At 42.5% G+C, this 22,513-nt stretch overlaps 1 protein-coding gene across 2 annotated transcripts in view; it reads right to left on the reverse strand.

The window, feature by feature from the left end:
- The window catches only part of LOC124777147 (ubiquitin carboxyl-terminal hydrolase 31), a 336,927-nt gene extending 316,194 nt beyond the window's left edge, over positions 1 to 20,733 (reverse strand). For both annotated transcript variants that reach the window (XM_047252447.1, XM_047252448.1), the window contains exon 1: positions 19,772 to 20,733. In XM_047252447.1, coding sequence (XP_047108403.1) covers positions 19,772 to 20,644 — 873 coding nt within the window. In that variant the 5' untranslated portion in view covers positions 20,645 to 20,733. The remainder of the gene's footprint in view (positions 1 to 19,771) is intronic.
- Between the last annotated feature and the right edge of the window lie 1,780 nt (positions 20,734 to 22,513).

A 22,513-nucleotide genomic window follows, 5' to 3' on the forward strand; every position in this document is an offset into this window, starting at 1 on the left:
AGTTTCTTACCTAAACACTATGCTAAACAATTAATACATGTAGTTCTTGACTTAGATTTCAGTGGACAGTCGGTTTCGATGTGGTTCATTCTTATGGAACCTACGTAGAAAATTACAAAATTTGCCAAATCTAAGTAGAAACATTGCGTAAAAGTAGTCTTGGGGCGGGCGGAAGGGGTGAGGGTGGGGGGTGGATGTGATCCACTTACGATTCCGACTACAGCACCTTACTAACACCGTGCAGCGGTGACAGAGAACTTTCGGATGGTAGCCATGCAAGGGAAGGCGTGGGACGGTGAAAAACTTAACTACGGCCCTAATTAAAAGTAGCCAAACGCTTCTGAGATACGTACACCACAGGTGAATAGGGAAACGTAGTTTTTCTACGGGATAGAAACTTTAAACATATTTGCAACAAGTTAAATACCGTAAAAAGGCAAAACAGAGAAAAAACGCCATTTTCCTAAGCTTTTATGTACCAAACGATGTGCGATATGCAACTTAAGATATATCCATTACCGAGCGAGGTATTTTGGTAATGAAATACAAACAGTTATTTCAATGAGTTCAATATCTTTCGAAGTACACGTGATGAACATTAAACTGTTACCCAGAAAGGTACTTTTCACTCGTTAAAAAAAATAAAAATTAGGCTACTCTGGCCCTAATGAAAAATAAGAAAATAGTTCTGACATGTTTAGAGACACTACAGAGACCTCCATCAAACATGAAATGTCCTAACTTTTACATGGTTGTTGTAGGATACAGACATTTTAAAGCGATTTTAAATCGCGTGCAGAACGAAGGAAAAATTTACACCTTCGTAGCAATAATGCAAAAGTGACCTCTTACGACAATCTCAGTTGCCGAAGTCGATTCCTACGTGATGATATAGGGGGAAAGTTTACGGATGCCCATTAAACGACGTGATGTTATTCCTTGAGGCCGCGGGACACGTTAGCCACTATCAGACAGCAGCCGCAGCCGCTCCCGCTGCCTCCGCCCTTCCGTGTACGTGCCCTTAATTGACAAGCACGCCTCTTTGGCCGGCGGCGATCGTAAGGCTTCCCTTAGCGGTGTCGGAGTCTGATGGGGAGGGGAGGGAACTCCCTATGTATCAGCCTCTCTCCCCGCCTCTTATGAGAAGCCACCCGCTCGCTGTCCCACCTCCATCAACTGAACGGAGGGGGACGCCCCTCTCTACGCTCGTGTTCAGACAGGCAACAACTTTCAATCTGCGACGAGCTTTCTCTGGTAGCAACGAAGCTAGACTGGCAGTCGTACAACGCGACTAGGAAGCGCGAATAGGTCCAATGCCCCGACGTCCTTTCGCAAGAGGCGAAACTAACTAAGGGGTGTCGGTTGGTGCCGGCGTGTCTTGAAAACTGCCGAGAATGATGATGATTGGTTGGTTGGTGGGGCGCAGACTGTGTGGTCATCAACGCCCGTACAATGTCCCAACCTTTACACAGTCCAATTTTAGCCACGTCAACGGATGATGATGATGATGATGAGGAGGAGGAGGAGGAGAACACAAACACCCAGTCCCTGGGCGCTTGGCGCTTGCCTACACCACTGGCCAAACTACTTCCCGAAGAAAAATAAAAAAGGACGGGGCGGTAGATCAAAGAAAAAAAAAATACTTCGGGGCAAGGCATTCAACATCCTCTCTCCTCTACATGAGAGAGAGAGAGAGAGAGAGAGAGAGAGAGAGAGAGAGAGAGAGAGAGAGAGAGCAGATCCACACTCGACTGTAAACTATTTCAGAGGGAGCGCAGCTGATAACACAAGATAGTAAGGTGGCGGATACAAACAACGTCAAAAATTTGTTGAAAATTAGTTTCGTAGCAAGGAAAGGAGGCTGGTTTTAACACCACAGCACTTTATTGAGCACGATCTCACTAAAAGTGGTATGACATTGCCTTCTGACTAAAGCAGCCAAAGCTGAAAAGTGACGGCAAATATCCTTGGACCACCTGGGAATCGAAACCACGACGCCTGGGCTTATGGTCTGGCACTTGCTGACAAAGCCACCGAGCCACACGAAGCTTCATATTGTATTCCTTAAAAATAAACCAATATCTAAGATCAAATAGAAAAAAAATGCTGTTTCACTCATATGCCTCGACGCAAATGCTGCTATTTGCTCCCACCGAACTGTACCATAAACAACGCGATGCGAGGAGGGAGTGCCAGAGTGATAGGATTCCTTTGTTCTGCAACACACGTCGGAATGGTTGCGCTTCAGCCGAATGCTGGGCACACGGTTCCGCTTGTGCATAAATAATCCGCAACACCTATAGTTAACATCTGAGATTACCGAAAACGGAGTTCAAACGATCCACTGCATTGCTTTCCTCCCCGCCCTGCGGTCCGGTTACATTGAAGCGCCGTTAGTATTTGCAGCCGCTGAGGCACGGCAAAATCTAGGATGACCATCGGCGAAGGGCCAACATCACTGTGAGAATGATGGTAGAGAGTACTAATTAAAAACGCAGTAATGGAAGTTTTCTTATGAATATCTGGTTCTCAAAGGTATTCGCAAGACAGGTTTGGGAGTGGGAGAGGGTGTAGGGGCGAGGTTTATAAACTTAATTCCTTAGAAAAGTTTAGAAATAATAGTCTGTGATTTCATAAGCAGCTGGTTTGGAATCGCTGAGCGAGGTGGGAAGTATTGTGGCTTTAGCGATCACTATGTAACATAGGGTTTGTTGTACAGCGTTCAGTCACGGTAATTTGACCATGTGTCAAAAGGCTGAACACCCACCTTTCGCATCGCGGACCACTGCGAGATGTGCGGGAACAGAGTCAATGAGGTTCTGGAAGGTACAGACCATGCCGACTCCAGTGCCCTGGCCAGCTCCGCTACTTTTATCGATGGAGGATTCATGGCACGAACAGTCCGATCGAGGCGGTCACACGGATTCTCGATTGGGTTTAAATCCGCAAAGTTTGGTGGCCAGTGGAGTACGGGAAACTCATCTAAGTGCTCTCCGCGCCATGTAAGCACACTGCGAGCTGTGTGACGCGCTGCACTGTACGTTTCGTAGACGCCATCGTGCCGAGCAAAAACAAACTGCATGTAGGAGTGGTCATGGTTCCCATGGATACGTGCACAGTTGTGTTGATCCACTGTGCTTTCCAGAATGAGCCACGAGAACATTCCCCACACCATAACGCCCCCTACTTCGGCCTGAATCCTTGCCGGCCGGTGTGGCCGTGCGGTTAAAGGCGCTTCAGTCTGGAACCGCGTGGCCGCTACGGTCGCAGGTTCGAATCCTGCCTCGGGCATGGATGTGTGTGATGTCCTTAGGTTAGTTAGGTTTAATTAGTTCTAAGTTCTAGGGGACTGATGACCACAGATGTTAAGTCCCATAGTGCTCAGAGCCATTTGAACCATTTTGAACCTGAATCCTTCCGATGTTGTTGCAGGGTGCTTGATATCTGTCCGATGGAGCACAAAACGTGATTCACCTGAAAAAGACACCTGTCGCCACTCAGTGGGCGTCCAATTGCGGTATTGGCGTGCAAATTTCATCCTTTGTCGGCGATGAACTGCGGTCAGCAGGGGTGTATAATATGGACCAGGTGCCTACCGCAGAGGCCCATGTACAGCAACATTCGTCTCACAGTCGTTGAGGAGACTGTTGGTAGTTCCTTCGTTCATCTGGACGTACAGTCGCTCAAAAGTTGCACGTCTATTCGTCAGAACACATCTCCGCGGCCGTCCTTATCCCTCTCATGTATAGCCCGTGGTGTACCACAGTTGCTCGGCGACATTTTGCCATGCAAAGTATACTTTAACCTCGGCGCCCCGTGAACAGTTTACAAAATTAGCCGTTTCGGAAAGGCTTCCACTACTGCGCGAAAGCCAATGATCAAGCCCTTTTGGACGTCAGATAAATCGTGCAGTTTCCGCACTACGACCATAGAGTATAAATATCTACGGAGCGAGCATTCGGATGCGCAGAACGAGAAATCTGTCCGCAACATCACCCGCTGCTAAAGTCACGTCGTATTGGGACGGCGCATGTCAGTCCGTATAGCGCTTAGCGTATTTTGAGTGTTGTTACTTAGCTAGAACAGATACATCACCTTCAGAACTATTCTGAAACATTCTATATGCTTTTCATAGACATCTTAATTTTATACCTGGAACTGAAATAGTTTTAAAGCTGCGAAGAGCATGGGTATTGTGCTTTTTCGCCACAGTATCACAGCTCAGTTCCACTTACGTTTTTTCGGGTGCGGGAAAGAAGTTACAACCAACTACACCTTTTTAGGTTTTCTACTGCATTTCTTCACGTTGTCGAGTCTCCGTTCTAATTGGTTACATCACAATGACATTGGTACTGGGCGCCGATGCTTCACAGGAAAGGGGGGAATATTTTGTAGGGACGAAATTCTTTCGTTTTATTTTGTGGAGCCGTATTTTGAGTCTCTTTTCATCTTTCGGGAAATTAGAATACTAAAATTATATAATGTAGGAAACTGTCTCATGCAGGAGTACTTAGATACACACAAGGATTTGAGCACCTGAATAAAATGGAAGAAATTAATTACACTGTCTTATATAAAGTTTATTTGCAGATGAACATAGCACGAATACGTAAACACTGACTGGCGGCTTAAAAAACGCACTTGCAAATTTATCTAGCATTTCTCTCGTAAACATATGGGGGAGGGGGCGAGATCGCAGAAATTTGCTCTACAATGCACATTATAATATCGTGTCTCGATATTTTTAAACATACAAAGCGCCTCATATCAATATGATATTCACTATTAGGGATTTATTGTATGTACCTATGAAAATTAACTGGTCCTCCTTTCACGTACTTCACTTTACACCGTAGTAAAAACAATTCTGCAGCATGGATATTATTACAACTAAAACGTGTAGAAACATATGTAAAGGCAGGTGAATACGTTTAATATCAAAGTCTCGCTGTTACCATACATAGCAGACAAGCAGCGACGTCCCAATGCCACCTGACTAGCCCGGTCTGATGTTGAGAACATGCGCAGTTGGCTATGCTCACTCCATAGATGTTTATGATTATGATAACGACTAAACAGTTTTCCGTGTCTCCCCCAACACACTTTATATACCCTCTACTGCTAGTGCTGCCACCTACCGTCTGTAAGTGGTTATTACTCTAACAAAGGCGGTGGTCACATTACTCTGACAAGATCATATGTTTCACGATGTTCAAGCCTAATTGTATAGTTTTCTTGGCGCGGCGGTAGTTTCAGCGCTGACGTGTAATCCACGCTGATGCGAACCTTGACGGAACAGTGCCGAAAGAACAGGCAATCTTCTACATGTCTCTTACAGCCCTTGTGCAGCTGAAGGAAATTATCGGTCCGATATACCCGCGCGCAGAGACCGCCACAAATTCCCCGGGTCGCTGTTCTCTTTCTTCAAAAGGGCAATACACATGTTATAGTATGCCCCATGGGGATGACCGTATACGTCCCAGCTGCTCTACGTGTGTCCCCTGGGTGGTGCCAAACGAGTAACTGTAAATGGTTGCGCAAAAATCTCATTTGTTGATCTCTTGCCCACAACACACGTGAAAAGTACTTCTGGTTCAGATAGGGTCATTTTCAGGACGATCTAACGACGGAAATACAGAAACCAACGTTCGTGTCGGGAATAACATACTCCAAAACCTGTGGTCATCGACAGCTGCAACCCTCAGCAGAGCACTGTGCACCTGCGTGGCTAAACAGCAACGACGACAACCCCTCTCAATACAATAACGTGCACGATCACAGGATGTCTTACAAACTGCACCAACTTACCAGCTCCCAGTCCTAAGCTGTATTTTCTGCGTGAACCCAGAGGGCGGTGAACTTCGTTAGAAGAACATAAGAAGATATTCGGCAAGTGGGAGTTTCCCTTTCATGACTATATCCGAAGTGCTATCTCCAACAGGCTAAACGCAGAAACCAGAAAGTGTTTTAGCACACTTTTATACACGCCATGAATGCGAGCAATTATGGATCCAACCTTCTGCACTAGGAGTACAAAACCATTTAAACATCCGCATTAAGCGAGCAGGATTCAATCTGCCACGACACCCGTCGAGGACGACTAATAGGCCCCACGCAAATCATAGAATATGGAGCGACTTTATTTTCAAATGGAGAAAGAGCCCGATCCATCTTGCAGCTGCGGCGATACGCCTCACAGCATCCAACACAGGGCGCACGGTTGTATTTAAACATTACATCCAGGCGATGCAGATGACTTCCTGACAATGAACCCAGAGGCTGTTGACGTCACACTGTGTAAAACGGTCTTGCTCTCCACAGGCTATTAAAACCAGTGTAACGCGTAGAACCGAATGTACTTTCGTGATTAAGTTGTGGGACAGCGAGAGGAGGTGTGTCCTTGATAGTACTGTGGACAGATTTCCGTACATACATTGTTAACAAGTGATCCTGTTAGCTTCATTCTCTGTAGGTACTTTAATTTCTTCTTACATTCTTCACCTAACAAATAGACTGTCATCCGTTTCAGGATGAATCCGATGCACTGATATTTATACTGTGCAAGAAAAAATGTAGCAACTACAGTAAATGCCGCAAGATTTAGTTTTACAATGAGTCTTAGACTTAAACAGGCAAATCGTCTTTTTGCTTCTACCGACACACTCTCTCAACTGCTGATCCGGTCTGTGTGTGGGCTAGATTATATGTTCACTCAGTCGCCGTTTCTTCGCGTGATACCAGCGTCGACAGATACTTGCAACACCGGTACCCACTATCTCCCAGAAGTATGCCTTCCGGAATTTCTCCTGCTTTCGAACACAGCATGTGCGCGCGAGTTTACGAAAATGCTGTCGTCGGCAAATCCTAGAAGTCTAACTACTATATTTAAACATAGCAGCTTACTTGTACGTTTAATGAAAACCACGCTTCACGATTCCTAAATATCTGTGCACTTGGAGATTTCACGCGGATACAGGTACAGTCAACAGCGCCTAAAACAGCAGGGAAATGCGTTATTTGATAAAATTCACGCTGGGTTCCTCCTGTCATTTTCTTTCGTAGGCACTTAAATTACTCCGGTGATGCAATGCAGGCAGATGTCTTGTGGACATCTCTACCAGCTGTTACTAGATCTCTTTTAACCAAGTCGCCAACCACCACCTGAAGGTTTTCTGTAGCACAAAATCGTAAATGTGAAAAGCGGCACGTACACTGGAGTCAGTGGCTGGTTTCTTTTGGTTGGTATCAGCAGATGCTCTCTCAATCTCAGCTGTAACTGCTGAACAGTATTTTTGTCCAAAAGAAACGAAAGCTTAGCTTAAATTATTTATAATTTAATTCCAAGAATTAGATCACGGAACATGGGGAAGGTCGTTGAACTAGGTGTTGTCTTCAGTATACACATAACACAGAATACTCAAATATCTGTGAAGTAAACGGAAGGAAACAATAGGGTTCAAATCGCGGAAGGTACTTGCACAAAGGATGCTGCCCATCACTGAGACCAGAACGCTCTGAAAACGGAAAGTATGGAATGGTTTCAAGACTTAGTGTTTTTCTGTTTATGGCCAATACTGTAGAGAGAGTAGTGACAAACGGAAAAAAAATCCGACGACTGACATGGGTTCGAAGTTGCGATCCTCTACACTACAGCCACAATTCAAATCTCACCCACCAAACTATCGTATACCCACTGCTTAATAAATATGAACATGCTAATGACTTAATTATCCTTGATTGTGTTTTATTCATTAACACGTGTGCTATTATAGCAGTTCCAGCACGTGTTCGCCAGTTAAAACTTATTACTTCAGCCGAGTAAGCACATTAAACGCGTTCAATAATTGCTGGCTGCTGTCAAAATTCGCATACTAACCGTTCATTGCAAATATTTCGAATTTTCCCTTTTACTCTGTCGCTAAGTGTGTCTAAAAGGCCTTTAAGCTACTCACATAAAATACGGGTCGTCTCCAACGATTGCCATGAGATTAATTATTTACCTAACCTTAAAGGCAGAAAAAAATATTTCGAGCTTCGTAGTGTGGGAGTGGCATAGTCACTTACATACTTCCACGTTTTTGTGCTACCAACTTTAATATTTTAATTTCTATTTTTACAAAACGCGTTATTTTGTAATTTCACTACATTGCAAGCTGAAGATTACAGTCGAACCTAAATTCGATCCGCGAATATTCGCGTCAGGTATGATTCCCCTTCGCGGCGATGTAATCTGTGGCGAACATTCATACAACGCAGATTTCCGAGTAAATTTTGATATAAAGACATTTAAGCAATTCTCAAATGCTTTATACAATCGGTTGTAGTCAACTATTTCACTCACTGATATAGAAGGTCGAAAAGACACGTGTTGGAGTCGGTTTCCCTAGCGCCCTGGTTGCACTGTTCTGATGAGCTGCTTTTCCGCTTACTGTCATGCGACAAACAGGCCCTATCTTGTATCAACACTTCACTTGCAGAAACTACCGTTAAACCGCCTGCTGTCGGCAAATTCTCTTTGGTTCTCTCTACTCATTCAAAGTCAGCGTATCGACACCTACACTGCAGACACATCTTGCTACAATTTAAGGCTTACACTGATCAACCAGAACATTGTGACCACCGACCTCCTATCGATATAATCCCGTCCAGACGATAGCAGCGTCACCTGTCCAGGAATGACTGCTGATCAGACACACGCACGGTGCATGTAGTATCAGTGAGTGTGCGTTCCATGTGTACAGTGGGGGAAGTCGCGCGATCTGAGTGTGACCAGGGGCACATTGTGATGGCCCGGAGGCTCGGCTGGAGTATTTCGGAAACTGCACGACTTGCCGGTGTTCGAAGAGTGCTGTGGTGGGTCATCAACACGTGGCGAAACCAAGGTGAAATCAGTCCAGACGTCTAAGGCTGGGGAGACTGGTAAACAGAAGACTGCGGCGGAATTAACATCAGACTCCAATGCTGAGTAGAGCACAAATGCGCCTGGACAACAGTGCACCGAACATTCCTAACGATGAGCCTGCGCAGCTGATGACCCATGCATGTGCCAATGTTAGCACCACATCGGCAACTACAACTGAAATAGGCACGTAACTACCGGCACTGGACGTTGGCGCAGTGGCAGAGCGTTGCATGGATTGATGAATCCCAATACCTTCTTCATCATGCCGATGGGAAGGCGCGAATCCATCTTCTTCCAGGGGAACAGCTCTGACACCTGTACTGTGGGACGGAGACAAGCTGGTGACGGCTCCATTATGCCCTGCGGAACATAAACGTTGGCATCCGTGGGGCCAGTGGAGCTCGTGCACGGCACCATGACGCCCAAGGAGTATTGCATACTGGTTACAGACCGCGTACATCGTGACACGACGATCTTATTTTCCCGACGGCAGTGGAATTTCTTCTGTTGGATTATATGGTATAGTAACTCTAGGGTTGAGGAAACTATCAAAATACCTGCACCATCTTTCGCATTTCCCTTCTCTTCGCTTATTACATTCCCTGTCTCATCTTTTATTAAGCTTGTTTTACTACCAAAAGGATTCCGTGCCGCATTCAACTCTCTATAGAATTTTCTTATTTCATTTTTGCTTCTCATGAGTTCCATTTCTTTGACACTTGCTTTCATCCATTCTCTTCTTTTTCCTTTGGCGAGTCCTCTTTTCGATGCTCCGTTTTTCTTTGTATTCTTCTACTATCCTTCTCGTATAATGTGATCTCAGTGTCCTTTTATATGCTTTGTTCTTTTCTTCAGTTACTATTTCGCATTCAGTATCAAACCATGATGGTCTTGCTTATCTTGCCCCAATTCCAAGTGTCTCTCTTGCCGTTGTCTCCGTCGTCTTTTTTATCGCTTCCCACTGATCTTCCATATTGTTATATTATCCAACGTTTGCAGAATCCTAGTTATCTTCTCCTGATACTGTTCTCTAACTTCCACTGATTCTAAAGTTGTTCTACTATATTTCTGTGCCCTGGGTCGGACTCCTTTCGCTGCGTTGGATATCCTCGCACTCACCCGTGCCCATACCAGAAAATGATCTGTATCTATGTTTGGGCCTCAGATTCCTCATGTCCAATAGGTTCGATTTGTCTCTCAAATCGATCAACACATGGTCAATCTGGTTTACTGTGTTTCCATCCGGTGAGTTCCATGTTCCCTTATGTATTTCTTTATGTGGAACAGTGTTGACCCTATTACCATATCTCTAGATGCTGCGAACAGTATAAGCCTTGTTCCGCTCTCATTACTTGTTGCATGCTTGCTATGGGGGCCAATTATCGGTCTATAAATCTGTTCTTTTCCCACCTGAGCGTTTAGGTCTCCGGCTATTATTTTAATATCATGTCCTAGGCACTCATCGTATACTCTTTCCAAAGATTCATAGAATACTTCTTTCTCTTCTTCTTCGGATTCTTCTGTTGGTGCATGGGCATTAATTATGGAATAGTTAAAGATTTTCCCCTTTATCCTGAGAGTTGATAATCTTGGACTGATGGGTGTATATCCTATTACCAAATGCTTTAATTGATGGTGTATAACAAATCCTGTCCCCATCTCGTGACTTCTTCGGCTGCGGCTATAGAATATATTCGCCTCTTTCTTTTCTAAAACTCCACTCCCTGTCCATCTAATTTCTTGTAGTGCTATTACACTTTGCTTCAGATTCGTTATTGGTCCAGCATCACTTTCAGTGCTCCTGGTCGATATAGGGATCTCACATTCCAAGTACCAATATATAGATCTGATCTACACCTGATATTTCTCTTCATCCTTATTTTCCCTCCTTCATTGTATTCCATCCTCTTTGTCCTTTTCCATGCCACGTCCGTCTTCCTTCATCCGTCCGACTTTATTTTGTAGAAGTTTCGCAACAATTGTTTTTTACAGAGCGGGCTGTCAACCCTGCGTCTAACCCCTACTGGGGGACGGGGGATTTTTAATCAGGGTTTTCTTCCCTTAGCCTTTGGAGACCCAACTCCCAACTGCAAGGCAGCAGTTCTTGTTTAGCTAATTTTGGTCCACCCTGGATATTTTATTTCCCCAGTGTCCACCAGATCTGGTGAACATTCCCCAATCTGCCACCTGGGAAGGCGCCCAATGGGAGACAGAAGGGGGAAGAGGACCCAGACAACAACACTACCCCACCTAATATAGAAGTGAAAACTGCCATGAAGAAATTGAAAAACAACAAGGCGGCAGGAACAGATGGTATTCGAGCAGAACTGTTTAAGCAAGGATGCAGAGAGCTGGAACGAAGCCTTCTGAAAATGGTCACCAGAATATGGGAAGAGGAGAAAATGTCCCAATAATGTAAAGAGGGTATCGTATGTCAATTACAGAGAGATCACACTACTTAATTTGGGATATAAAATATTCACTAATATACTATTCGACAGAATACTCCTAATCATACAGAGGGAGACGGGGCCGTACCAATGCGGATTCCTTCCCGGGAAGTCAACTATAGATCAAATATTCACATTACGACAAATCCTGGAAAAAAAAAAAACAAGCGAATACGGGGTTGGCACGCATCACCTCTTTATAGATTTCAAAGCAGCTTATGAAAGCATAAATAGAGAGCACTTATATCAAGCTCTAGATGAACTGGGAATCTCGAGAAAGTTGGTAAAGCTGGTGAGAATGACAATGAGCGAAACACAAACACAAACAAGAAGAGGAGGAATGATGTCCAATACATTGAGTATTAAAAATGGAGTGCGACAAGGGGACGCATTGGCATGTCTTCTCTTTCATGCCGCCCTGGAGAAGGTGATGAGAAACGCAAACCTTCTGAATAGGAGAACGATCTTCTATAAATCAGTGCAGATACTGGCCTACGTGGATGGCATAGAGATAACAGCAAGAACCCAAAAAGCAATGGAAGACACATTTACAGCTCTCGAACAGACTACGTTCTAGCCTGTTCGAGAGCTGTAAATGTGTCTTCCATTTCTTTTTGGGTTCTTGCTATGTCATCCAAGTAGGCCAGTATCTGCACCGATTTATAGAAGATCGTTCCCCTATTCAGAAGGTTTGCGTTTCTCATCAGGAACATGGGGTTAATTATTAATGAACAAAAAAACAAAATATATGGCACCTGGAAAAGCACACAGAGAAAATATGCCAAATGCAATAACAATGGGCAATTATACGTTTGACAGAGCTGAATATTTCAAGTACCTGGACTCGACAGTTAAGCATCTAAATGATACTTCCTAAGAAATCAAGCAGAGATTAATACTAGCCAATTGAGCCTATTTTGCCCTAACAAGACTTCTAAGGCTCCTGACTTGTACCACTAAATTAACTATCTATAAATCACTTATACGACCAGTGCTTACATATTCCTCTGAAGCGTGGACATTAACAACTAAAGATATTGAAACACTGGATGCATTTGAAAGAAAGGTGCTTAGACGAATTATCGGCCCAATCTGTGAAAGAGGAAGGAGGAGATATAACAACGAGTTGTATATCATATGCAAAGACCAACCCATCAGAAGGATAGTGAAATCATCCAGACTGAGGTGCGCGTGACACGTGGCTCGCATGAATGACACAAAAGTACCAAAAAGAATATTACAAGGAATGCCAGGAGGGCATAGAGGACGTGGTCAACCAAGTGCCAGATGGGAAGATGGAGTAATCGAAGTACTTACGAAGTTGGGCTATAGAAACTGGAGAGTATTGGCAAAGGACCGAGAGAAATGGAAGGAAATTGTAGAAGAGACCGAGGCTCATCATGAGCTGCAGTAGAGCCAAGAAAGAAGAAGAAGAAGTGGCATTTCTTAACAAGATAATGCGTCTTGTCACAAGGCCAGGAGTGTGATGGAGTGGTTCGAAGAACACAGTGTCGAGTTCCACATGATGTGCTGGCTCCTCAACCTGCCAGATCTGAAACCGATCGAACACATCTGGAATGTGATTGAACGTGGCGTCAGATCTCATCGATCTCCCCCCCCCCCCCCCACTCCCACGCCCAAATTTACGGGAATTAGGTGACATGTTTATGCAGATGTGGTGCCAAATCCCTCCAGCGAGTTACCAAGGCCACATTTCTTCCATGCCACGACGCGTCGACGCTGTTATCCGTGCCTAAGGTGGACATACCAGCGATTAGGTAGGTTGTCATAATTGTCTGGTCGATTAGTGTATCACCAATGTCTGTTGTAATAGGAATGCTGTTGGAAGGGAGGATTTGATTTTGATAAAAATCAATTGCTACAAATATTAATTAAGCGTGTGCCGCAACGTTGCCCTCTGCCCTTATAAAAAGGGCACACGAAGTTTGAGCTCGTCGCATACACCAATGACTAATTACGTCTGTAAAATACTTTGCTGCTGCGATCAGCATGGAGGTGTCTGTATGTGTACGCTTCCACATAACGATTCATTACGCCTTAAGATACGTCAAAATACGGTAGTTTTCTAGATAAAAACCAGACCTCCTTTTCGTCGTTTCTCTTCACTGAAATGGAGCCGAACATTCTTGAAATAAGTGAAAGTACATCTACATCAGTGGCTTGCTGGAAAGAAACACTGCTAATGTTTCGATTCCGACGACTACAAAATAATTGCGATGGCTAATCTGTATCATTGCTACTTTGCCAACCATTGCCGTATGGTGAAAATACAGCACGAAGAGATTGCTACTAACGTTCGTGTTACTACCGAAGTCGCGCTGCAGCATAAGAACCATTAAATATTATACAGACGAAAAAATAATTGGAATTGAGGCACAAACCAAAGCCAACTGAACTGTGTAAGTAGAGAAAACGTAGGCACAATCTCAGATAACATGCAAAATAGGTCTTTCACTCAGCCGCAAAATGAAAATGTCTCTCTATTGGCACCTTAACAAGTTGTTGGTAAGCCATTGCTCCGAGTCATCCTCTCTTACTGGAGTGCTAGTCAAACGCTTTAGGAAACAATCTGAGCAGCTGTCTTATGTTGTTTGCAGATGACGCTACCGTTTATCGACTAGTAAAGTCATCAGAAGATCAAAACAAATTGCAAAACGATTTAGAACAGATATCAGAATGGTGCGAAAATTGGCAATTGACTCTGGATAATAGAAAGTGTGAGGTCATCCAAATGAGTGCTAAAAGGAATCCGCTAAACTTTGGTTACACGATAAATTAATCAAATCCAAAGGATTAAATTCAACTAAATAGATAGGAATTACAATTACGAACAATTTAAATGGGAAAGAACACACAGAAAATGTTTTGGGGAAGGCCAACCAAACAAAGACGGCGATTTTTTTTATTGACAACACTAAGATGCAACAGATCTACTAAGGAGACTGCCTCCACTACGCTTGTCCGTCCTCCTTTGGAGTACTGCTGTGCGGTGTGGGGTCCTTAAAAAGAGGATGAATGGAGTACACCAAGAAAGTTCAAAGAAGAGCTACACATTTGGTATTATCGCGAAAAATTTGGTAGAGAGTGTCAAGGACACGATACAGGATTTGGGATGGACATCATTAAAACGAAGGCATTTTTCGCTGCGGAGGGATCTTCTCATGAAATTTCAATCACCAACTTTCTCCGACAAATGCAAAATTTTCTGCTGACACCAACCTGCATAGGGAGTAACGATTATAATAAAATAAGGGAAATCAGAGCTCGCACGGAAAGAACTAGGTGTTCGTTTTTTCCGCGTGCTGTTCGAGAGTGGACTCAAGAGTATTACTGTGAAGGTGGCTTGATAGACACACTGCCAGGCACATAAGTGTAATTGAAAGCGTATCCACGTAAATGTACATATACCTTCACGAATTTTGAAGCAACGAAGAAATGACGGAAAAACGAAAAAAAAAGACAAAAGTTTCTGCGAATAAACGGGCTTATGTCAGTAACCTGCGCGCTTTACATGTTACTCTGAAGGAACAAGGGCCACTGTGTACCAACAGACGCCTCGATGATTTGGAGAAACAACGAAAACAAAATAAGGCATTCTGCGACTGCAAAGCACAGACCATAGGCCAGACTGCCTTCCCCGGAAACATTGTCTGTGGCTGCGGCGTGTTCTCGGGTCCACAGCGCCGGCAGCCAGGTTTCGCTCTGACGTCTCGGATGTCAGGCGACACGCTACACGCCACCTCGGCACACAATGGCACGCTCCTGTTTCGCAATTGCACTTACCGAGGTATTGTTTCGCTCGATGCTTTCGTCAGGTCTGCCCGCCTCTGCTAACGCATCGCTGTAAATCGCACGCGGAGAAGAGCATTCACCTTCCTCGGCTTCTTGCCCTTGGCGGCAGCTTATACACAACGAACCGCTTAATTTCGTAGCCGAAAGCAATCGCATCCTTTTCTGTGACGTGAGAGCGTCATCGAGGTTAACAGGTTAACATTCTATAGCAGCAAACATACGAAGATTAATTGCTACCTGGGGAAGGGGGGGGGGGGGCGGCGGGGTGGTGCAAGTGGATGGAACTCGCCCTGGCATAGAGATCAAAGAAATTTTCATGTTTATTTGTTGTGCAGGTGCGTTTCCACAACAACTTAAATGTCAATTTGAGTTGCTGGATGGCTTAATTTGTGGTACTTTTTTTTTAATGGCTCTAAGCATTATGGGACTTAACATCTGACGTCATCAGTCCCCCACACCTAGAACTACTTAAACCTAACTAACCTAAGGACATCACACACATCCATGCCCGAGGCAGGATTCGAACCTGCGACCGTAGCAGCAGCGCGGTTCCGGACTGAAGCGCCTAGAACCATTTGGCCACAGCGGCCGGCATACTTTTTAAAGTAATCATAAGCAGATTCAGAAGGACGTAGGTTGCAGTAAGTACTGGGAGATGAAGAAGCTTGCACAGGATAGAGTAGCATGGAGAGCTGCATCAAACCAGTCTCAGGACTGAAGACCACAACAACAACAATAACAACAATGGGGAGGGAGGGGGAGCGTTAACGTTGCGTCGACGCCGAGCTCATATCCTGATTCGGAAGATTTTTTTGTGCTAATTTCCGTTCGCGACAAGTAACTCAAAATGAAGTTAGTGAATTGCTATGATGTGTCTCCGGGCACAATTTTCATTGGTTGTATGTGATCCACACGACATAAGAATCACGTCAAAACCATATTACGAGTGATAAGAAACGGGAAGGACTGATTCCTCTAACAATTCCACTATATTTTAAAAATAGTGCTAATCGGACTGGCTCTACGGTCCGATGTGTTACCGTGGCTGAAAGATGGCATTGCCACTTCACAACGGAAACTAAAGCGTAAATAGAGCAGTACTGGAGACCGGTGACCCTGCGCCAAACAGCCGCTCACATTTGGTGCGCACTGACATGTAGTGAAACTTGTGTGTCCAAATCACTAACATAGTATCAACTTTGCTTCGGCTAAGGAATGTACCAAAATCACTAATGTGGGAAGCAATACGAACACACGAAGTCTGTCATTATTAACATTTCTTCTAGACACAATGGAATAACAAGAGATTCTGAAACGGTACTACTTGCATCGAAGGACGAGCTCCTTCACATAATAGTACACTGCTAATGATACATTATTATATTCAGTTTCGTGACATCATAGGCGGATTTAGAATGCAAATGACACTACTACTGGAGTAAGGCGTTAGTTTCATGTCTCGGTTTATGAATCTGTGTCTTTCTGTTGTAGACTTGAACGGCGCTGCGGATGTTACCAATATAAAATACTGTTTGTTTAGTTATTCCATCCACTCTACGCAAGCACAGATTGGTGCCGTATACAGTATCTTCACTGCATCGTACCAGACTTGGGCCGCTGTGGTACATGCGGTCTGCACTCTTAATTAATTGAAACACGCAGCTACCGAAGGCGTTAGCCGTTCCTTCTGCAGTGGTTCATTCCGTGGCCACAATGGCTTGCTGCAACTTGTTAGCCGTTAATTTACAAGACGCGACAATTATTTAAATGTTACTTTGAAACACGGACGCGGCTACTAGGTACAATGCATCTGTAGTCAAACCAATCACGTCACAATGACTGGCTTCCAAAAAACACATACATCTTCCAAATTACGAAAAAGCTTTGAGCACTCATTTTTAATGTTTTAAAGAAGTGTCGTGTGCTTCAGTAACGATATAATACGAACTTCCTGCGATTTTAAAGATTCTAATTTTCTGACAGCTGTTGCGATCAATGTGAAGAAGTAGACATCCGAAGTTGCCCAGGATCTATTTTTTGAAGTAAAATATGGAAGACGTGTTAACCGGCATTTTTTGGAAACAGCCGTGAACAAATAACATTGCTTTCAATAGAATTCAGAAATTGCCTTCTAATGTATTTTTCTCTCTTTTCTGCTTTCACACAAACATTTCTTTATACATGGAAAGCAAGATGCCTCTAAATGTGTTATTCTATCTGTTCGTCGTTACAAGTTTGCATATTTTCAATTCCTGTTATTTCTAAATAAATTAAATCAATCATAAATCAATTAACAGAAGGTTGATTCTTGCGAAGCATAAAACAGCGACCAGCCACTACTGACTATGCCACTTATTTACACAATGCCACTTATTTACACAAATAGCGCTGTCACCGGTTTCGAACAGACAGTGGTTTCCTGCTCTCCATTCCTTACTGTAGTGAAAGACCCTAGGGATGGTGCTGCCACACAGAAAAAAAAGAAGTTAGAAACGACCCATTTAAACGTCAATGTCCCTTGTAACGAAGAAGCACAAAATAAACAAATCTTCAACGTTGAGTTGCAGTTAGTTTACTGACATCGAAAATCCCGAATCACTTTGTTGCATTGTTGTTTGCTTGTCTTCACGAAATAGTGAGTAGCGGTATATGATACGAGTGTATGAAGCAGTTATTTCAGTTATTTTATGTCTACATACACATAGCGTAAAGCACCACACACAACCTAAAATGTTTTTGTCAAATGCGAAAATATTTACAAAGATTGCGATATTACAACCAACACAGTGCCAAAGAATTTCTCACTCAAAAGCATTGTTTTCGCATTTTCAGTCATCAATAAATAACCAACAGTCACCACTCATACCTATTGCTCCCGATTTGTTGAATGCCCTCCCGGTAGCGGGATGGCATTATTATTAACAAAGGACATCCACTCAGTCAGAACACTTAAAACATCTCATTTGCCGAGTGTTATTTAAAGCACAAGATAATAGTCATTAGCATGCGTTCATTTTACCGGTTGCAGCAGTTTGGTACAGCAGCATTCATTCATCCAATCATAGCCCCTCGATGCCATTCCCTCAAGCAGTTTTGTACGATTCGTACATATTTGTGTACATATCATGCACATTTCATCAATTACAGTTTAAGATAAAAGCGATCTCTAAGTTGGTTTCTTCGCATAGCTTCCACGAAAATTATGTGTAAAATATAGTACGCACTACTGTAATACACTTCAAAGTGCCTTAAAGTTATAAACTGACTATGTAAATTTGCACATTAAGCCAAGGTAAACTTCTTCAGCAGAAAACAGGAAAAACGCAAACCACAAACACAACCGTCAAAATTTATAGAAAATATTTAGAGCGCTCCACGTACAATACGCATACATGTCAATTCTAATGAGCGAAGGTGTCTTCACGGCATGGATGTTTACATAATTCTTGTAATGTTTGGTAATTACGCAACAGGTCAGAAACGATGACTTACGGTACAGCGCCCGAAGTGGAAACAAATGTCAGACCAGCCTAATTCAGAGGAAACTAATGTTTTAGAAACGATCCACAGCGAGCCAATAAGCTCCGACATAAAGTAACATTAAAATCAACACCGATATACTGTAACTCGACGCAAATCGGTTGATTTCTATTGCTTCTTAAAATAGGCTCGGTGCATATTCACATATGCTTCGGCAAAAGGAGCACTCGGTATTAAATAAAAAAATTAAAAAATGCAAACGGGTATCTTGACACGGCCAATTAGTTGACATCACCCAATTGACAAGTTTAAAAACCACGGATTTGGAGCAGGTACTAATTCCATGCACGCTCCATGTTAACACTAATGCGAGAAAAGCTACGTAGTCGCTTTATGGGTTACCCACTGCTCGCTATCTGTAGTTCAAAGATACGGAAACGCCCAATCGTGATTGTATGGGTATAAATTTCACATCACCTTTGACGAACATTCTGAAGAAAACTAATCATTCGTAGTACACTGGCCAGAACCAACAAGGAAATGCGTATTTCGCAGTGCAGGCACTTTTCTGGTAACAATATTAGAAGGAACGTAGCCTATCAACAAAACTCCCACATTAAACAAATTTAATATGTTAAGCTCGGCGTACAAAGCGAATATTTCTACAAATAATATTCCTTGCAAGTTCTTTTGAAAGTCACATGTAAACACCAGTCGCCGTTGTGAAGGTACATAATCATTTGTTATAAAAATCCAGGAAAGAACCAGAATCACTCACCACATAGTGTGACGCGAACGAACCGCAGGAGTGTAAAATTACTGAACTCATTACAATAAACTATTTACACAGAAAAATTAGCTAACATGGGCATACCATATTCGAAAGGGCAAATCTTATAAAATGAAGATTTACAGTGACTACACAATGTACGAGTGTAAAGTACAAAATTGCATACAAAAATCACAACAGTAATAAACTCCATATACGAGTATGCCCTCCTCATATGATCTATAATACAAACCACTTCTTACATCATACAGTGTATGATTAAATGGTGATCACAAGTTAGTTAAAAAGGAGTCCACATTAAGAGACCAAACTCTTGACAAAAGGTGACTATCTTACCTTAATAATCTTGTATTTCTTCTTTGTCGCCGTGTTGAGATCTTCATGCACTTTATCGAGCAACCACAGAAGAAATTCCTGGGCGTCGTGTTGATTGTTACCTCTATACTGACTACCATATTTGTCGACAACTATCTTGAATTGGTTGGTGATCTCGGGGTCATACTGACACGACCAAATAGCTTTTAGGAGAAGGGCCAACTGTTCTGTTACTTCACCTTTCGTGCCATATTTTTTTGAATTCAACTTATTCCTACGGGAGAGGTCAACTTTGTATTGGTCCAGAACAAAATATTCAGCTAAAATATCGGTATGACTGAGGCACTGAAGAACTGCATTTATAAAACACGTATTCCCATGGTTACGTAGTCCTGTTACACCGGGGACCTTGTCACTGTTTACCAGATTTGCAAGGTGGGCGGGGCGAGTCGGTGGTACCCTAATATCAGATGACGATAGCGATACAGTATCTCGTCTACGCCTATCATATTTATAATTAACACTCACATATTTATTATTTGGAACACCTACGGTCGACATATGATGCACCACTTTGTTTATAAACTTCTTCCATGAAGGAACTCTAAACACTTTTTTATTTGACTTTTGGGCATCCGTATTTTGCACTTCCGAAATTGTCTGCGCATTTGAGGCACTGACATCTTTACCTTCTTTATGTTTAGCTCTTCTTTTACTCATTCTCGACGACAAAAGATTCCTAGGAAGAGTAAAGGTGCGTTTTAACTTCGGTTCTGCATAAGAGTTCGCTCTAGTAAAATCGGCAGCCTCATTTATTAACTGTGTTTCTTCCCTGTCAAGTATTTCACCTTCAGATGAGGACTTCATTATTCTTGTGGAGTTTTTATCTGACATAATGACAAAGTCACAACCTTCGCACACATCTACAACACTTTTTAACCTTTAAACTTGTCAACTGACTTCCTCTGCAATTCCATCAAGAAACACACAACTACAGCCATTACCAAAGAACTGATGTGCTGCCGTGAAAGATAGTTTACATGATTGTTCGAAGATATTTCAGTACTCCATAGAGAAAAAAATTAGGAAGAAATAAGGAACTTTAATAACAACGTGTTTTGTGAACGTTAATCGTATTTCTTTCATCCACAGCATATTATTTTATTTATTTTATTAAATTAATTGATTGAAAAGTCTTTACACTAACACATTGAAATAGATAGTTGCATTCCATCTGTTAGCCAAATTCGTAACTACGACATGGTGGGAGTTAAGAGCAGCGGGATTACGACAAAGTAACAATTTTTATTCAAAAATTTCGTCTAGGGCGAAAATTTGGCCAACGAAAAGTAAACTATATCGGTATACATGATGAACTCAATGAATATGTTTGTGCAATCAGTGATTGCTATTAAATAAATTATATTTGGAAATTGTGAAGGAGATTAATAACTGAAAATTCTGAGTGAGGTGTGTGAAGAGCAGAATATACGAAAAATAGCGTCAACATAGAGTGACTTGACCAACCCGTAGTGGAAAAACAAATTTTTCGTACTATCCTTCTGCCGTGTCAGTTAGGTATAATAATGAACGGAGTGAGAGTGTAAGACAATCTTCAAATGTTAATATTCTCCGGCCACCGATTTTTTGTTTGTCGATTTGTATCGCATACTAAGTATTTTTTGCATTGTAGTATGTACCTTTATGAGGTTTTATTGTCTCTTAATAACAAATATATTTGATGTCCAAATACAAACATAAATAGCTGCAGTTCAGTCTTCTGCATTGGCCTACTACTTGTTACATGAGCTTGTATCATTAGTTTTGTAATTTTATTGTAGTGGGCTGAGTAACAAGGCAGCTGAAATTAATTTTTGTTATTAGCAACAAATACACATTAGGAGAAAATTGTGGGAAAGTGTGTACGGTGTGCAGTTGATAAACTTTGCACAAGCTGGTATATTCATACCGCTCAATTTTGCTGATTAAATATTTACTTTGTCTGTGTTATCTCACAAGATAATTGTGTATGATCACATAGAGATCTTTTAAGTATCTTTGAACACATCCACTTCCCAGTGGGTTTACTTCTTAATAGTTTTTGTAGGTGATGAGAAAAATAAGTTTCAACTGATCTGCAAGATACACCAAATCACATTAAGACACAAAAATAATTTTAATGTAGGATTTTACTCATGGTGTAGGTCCCTTAGCGATGCTGCATGTTCTGTTGCAAAGACCATTTCAAAGGGAAATGACCTTATTTATTAGCCACTCCTACAAATTTTCTGGTAGTCTAGATTTAAGGACTGAATATTTTTTGTAAGTTAGATTTCGAGCTGAAGTGTTTATTGCAGAGTGCCGTGCAAGTAGTAGTGTGTAATAAACAGGGTTGTATTGCAGATGGAGGTAATTATTTTATTTTTTAAGTACCAGTCTATTCTAGTACATATTAAGTTACCAAAAGAAGCAGGTGTTTAATATAACAGAGACAGCGGCAGCTTTTTTTCAAAGTTGTGAATTTGCTTATAATTTACTGGGTAAAATGTGGGTAATAAGTGCACAGAGGAAGTTTCTACAATTTACTTGTTATTTTGTAATGCGTACGTCTACCCCCCAAGAACCATGGACCTTGGCATTGGTGAGGAGGCTTGCGTGCCTCAGCGATACAGATAGCCGTACCGTAGGTGCAACCACAACGGAGGGGTATCTGTTGAGAGGCCAGATAAACGTGTGGTTCCTGAAGAGGGGCAGCAGCCTTTT

This window comes from Schistocerca piceifrons, chromosome 2 (genome assembly GCF_021461385.2).
Source record: "Schistocerca piceifrons isolate TAMUIC-IGC-003096 chromosome 2, iqSchPice1.1, whole genome shotgun sequence".
Lineage (NCBI taxonomy): Eukaryota > Metazoa > Arthropoda > Insecta > Orthoptera > Acrididae > Schistocerca > Schistocerca piceifrons.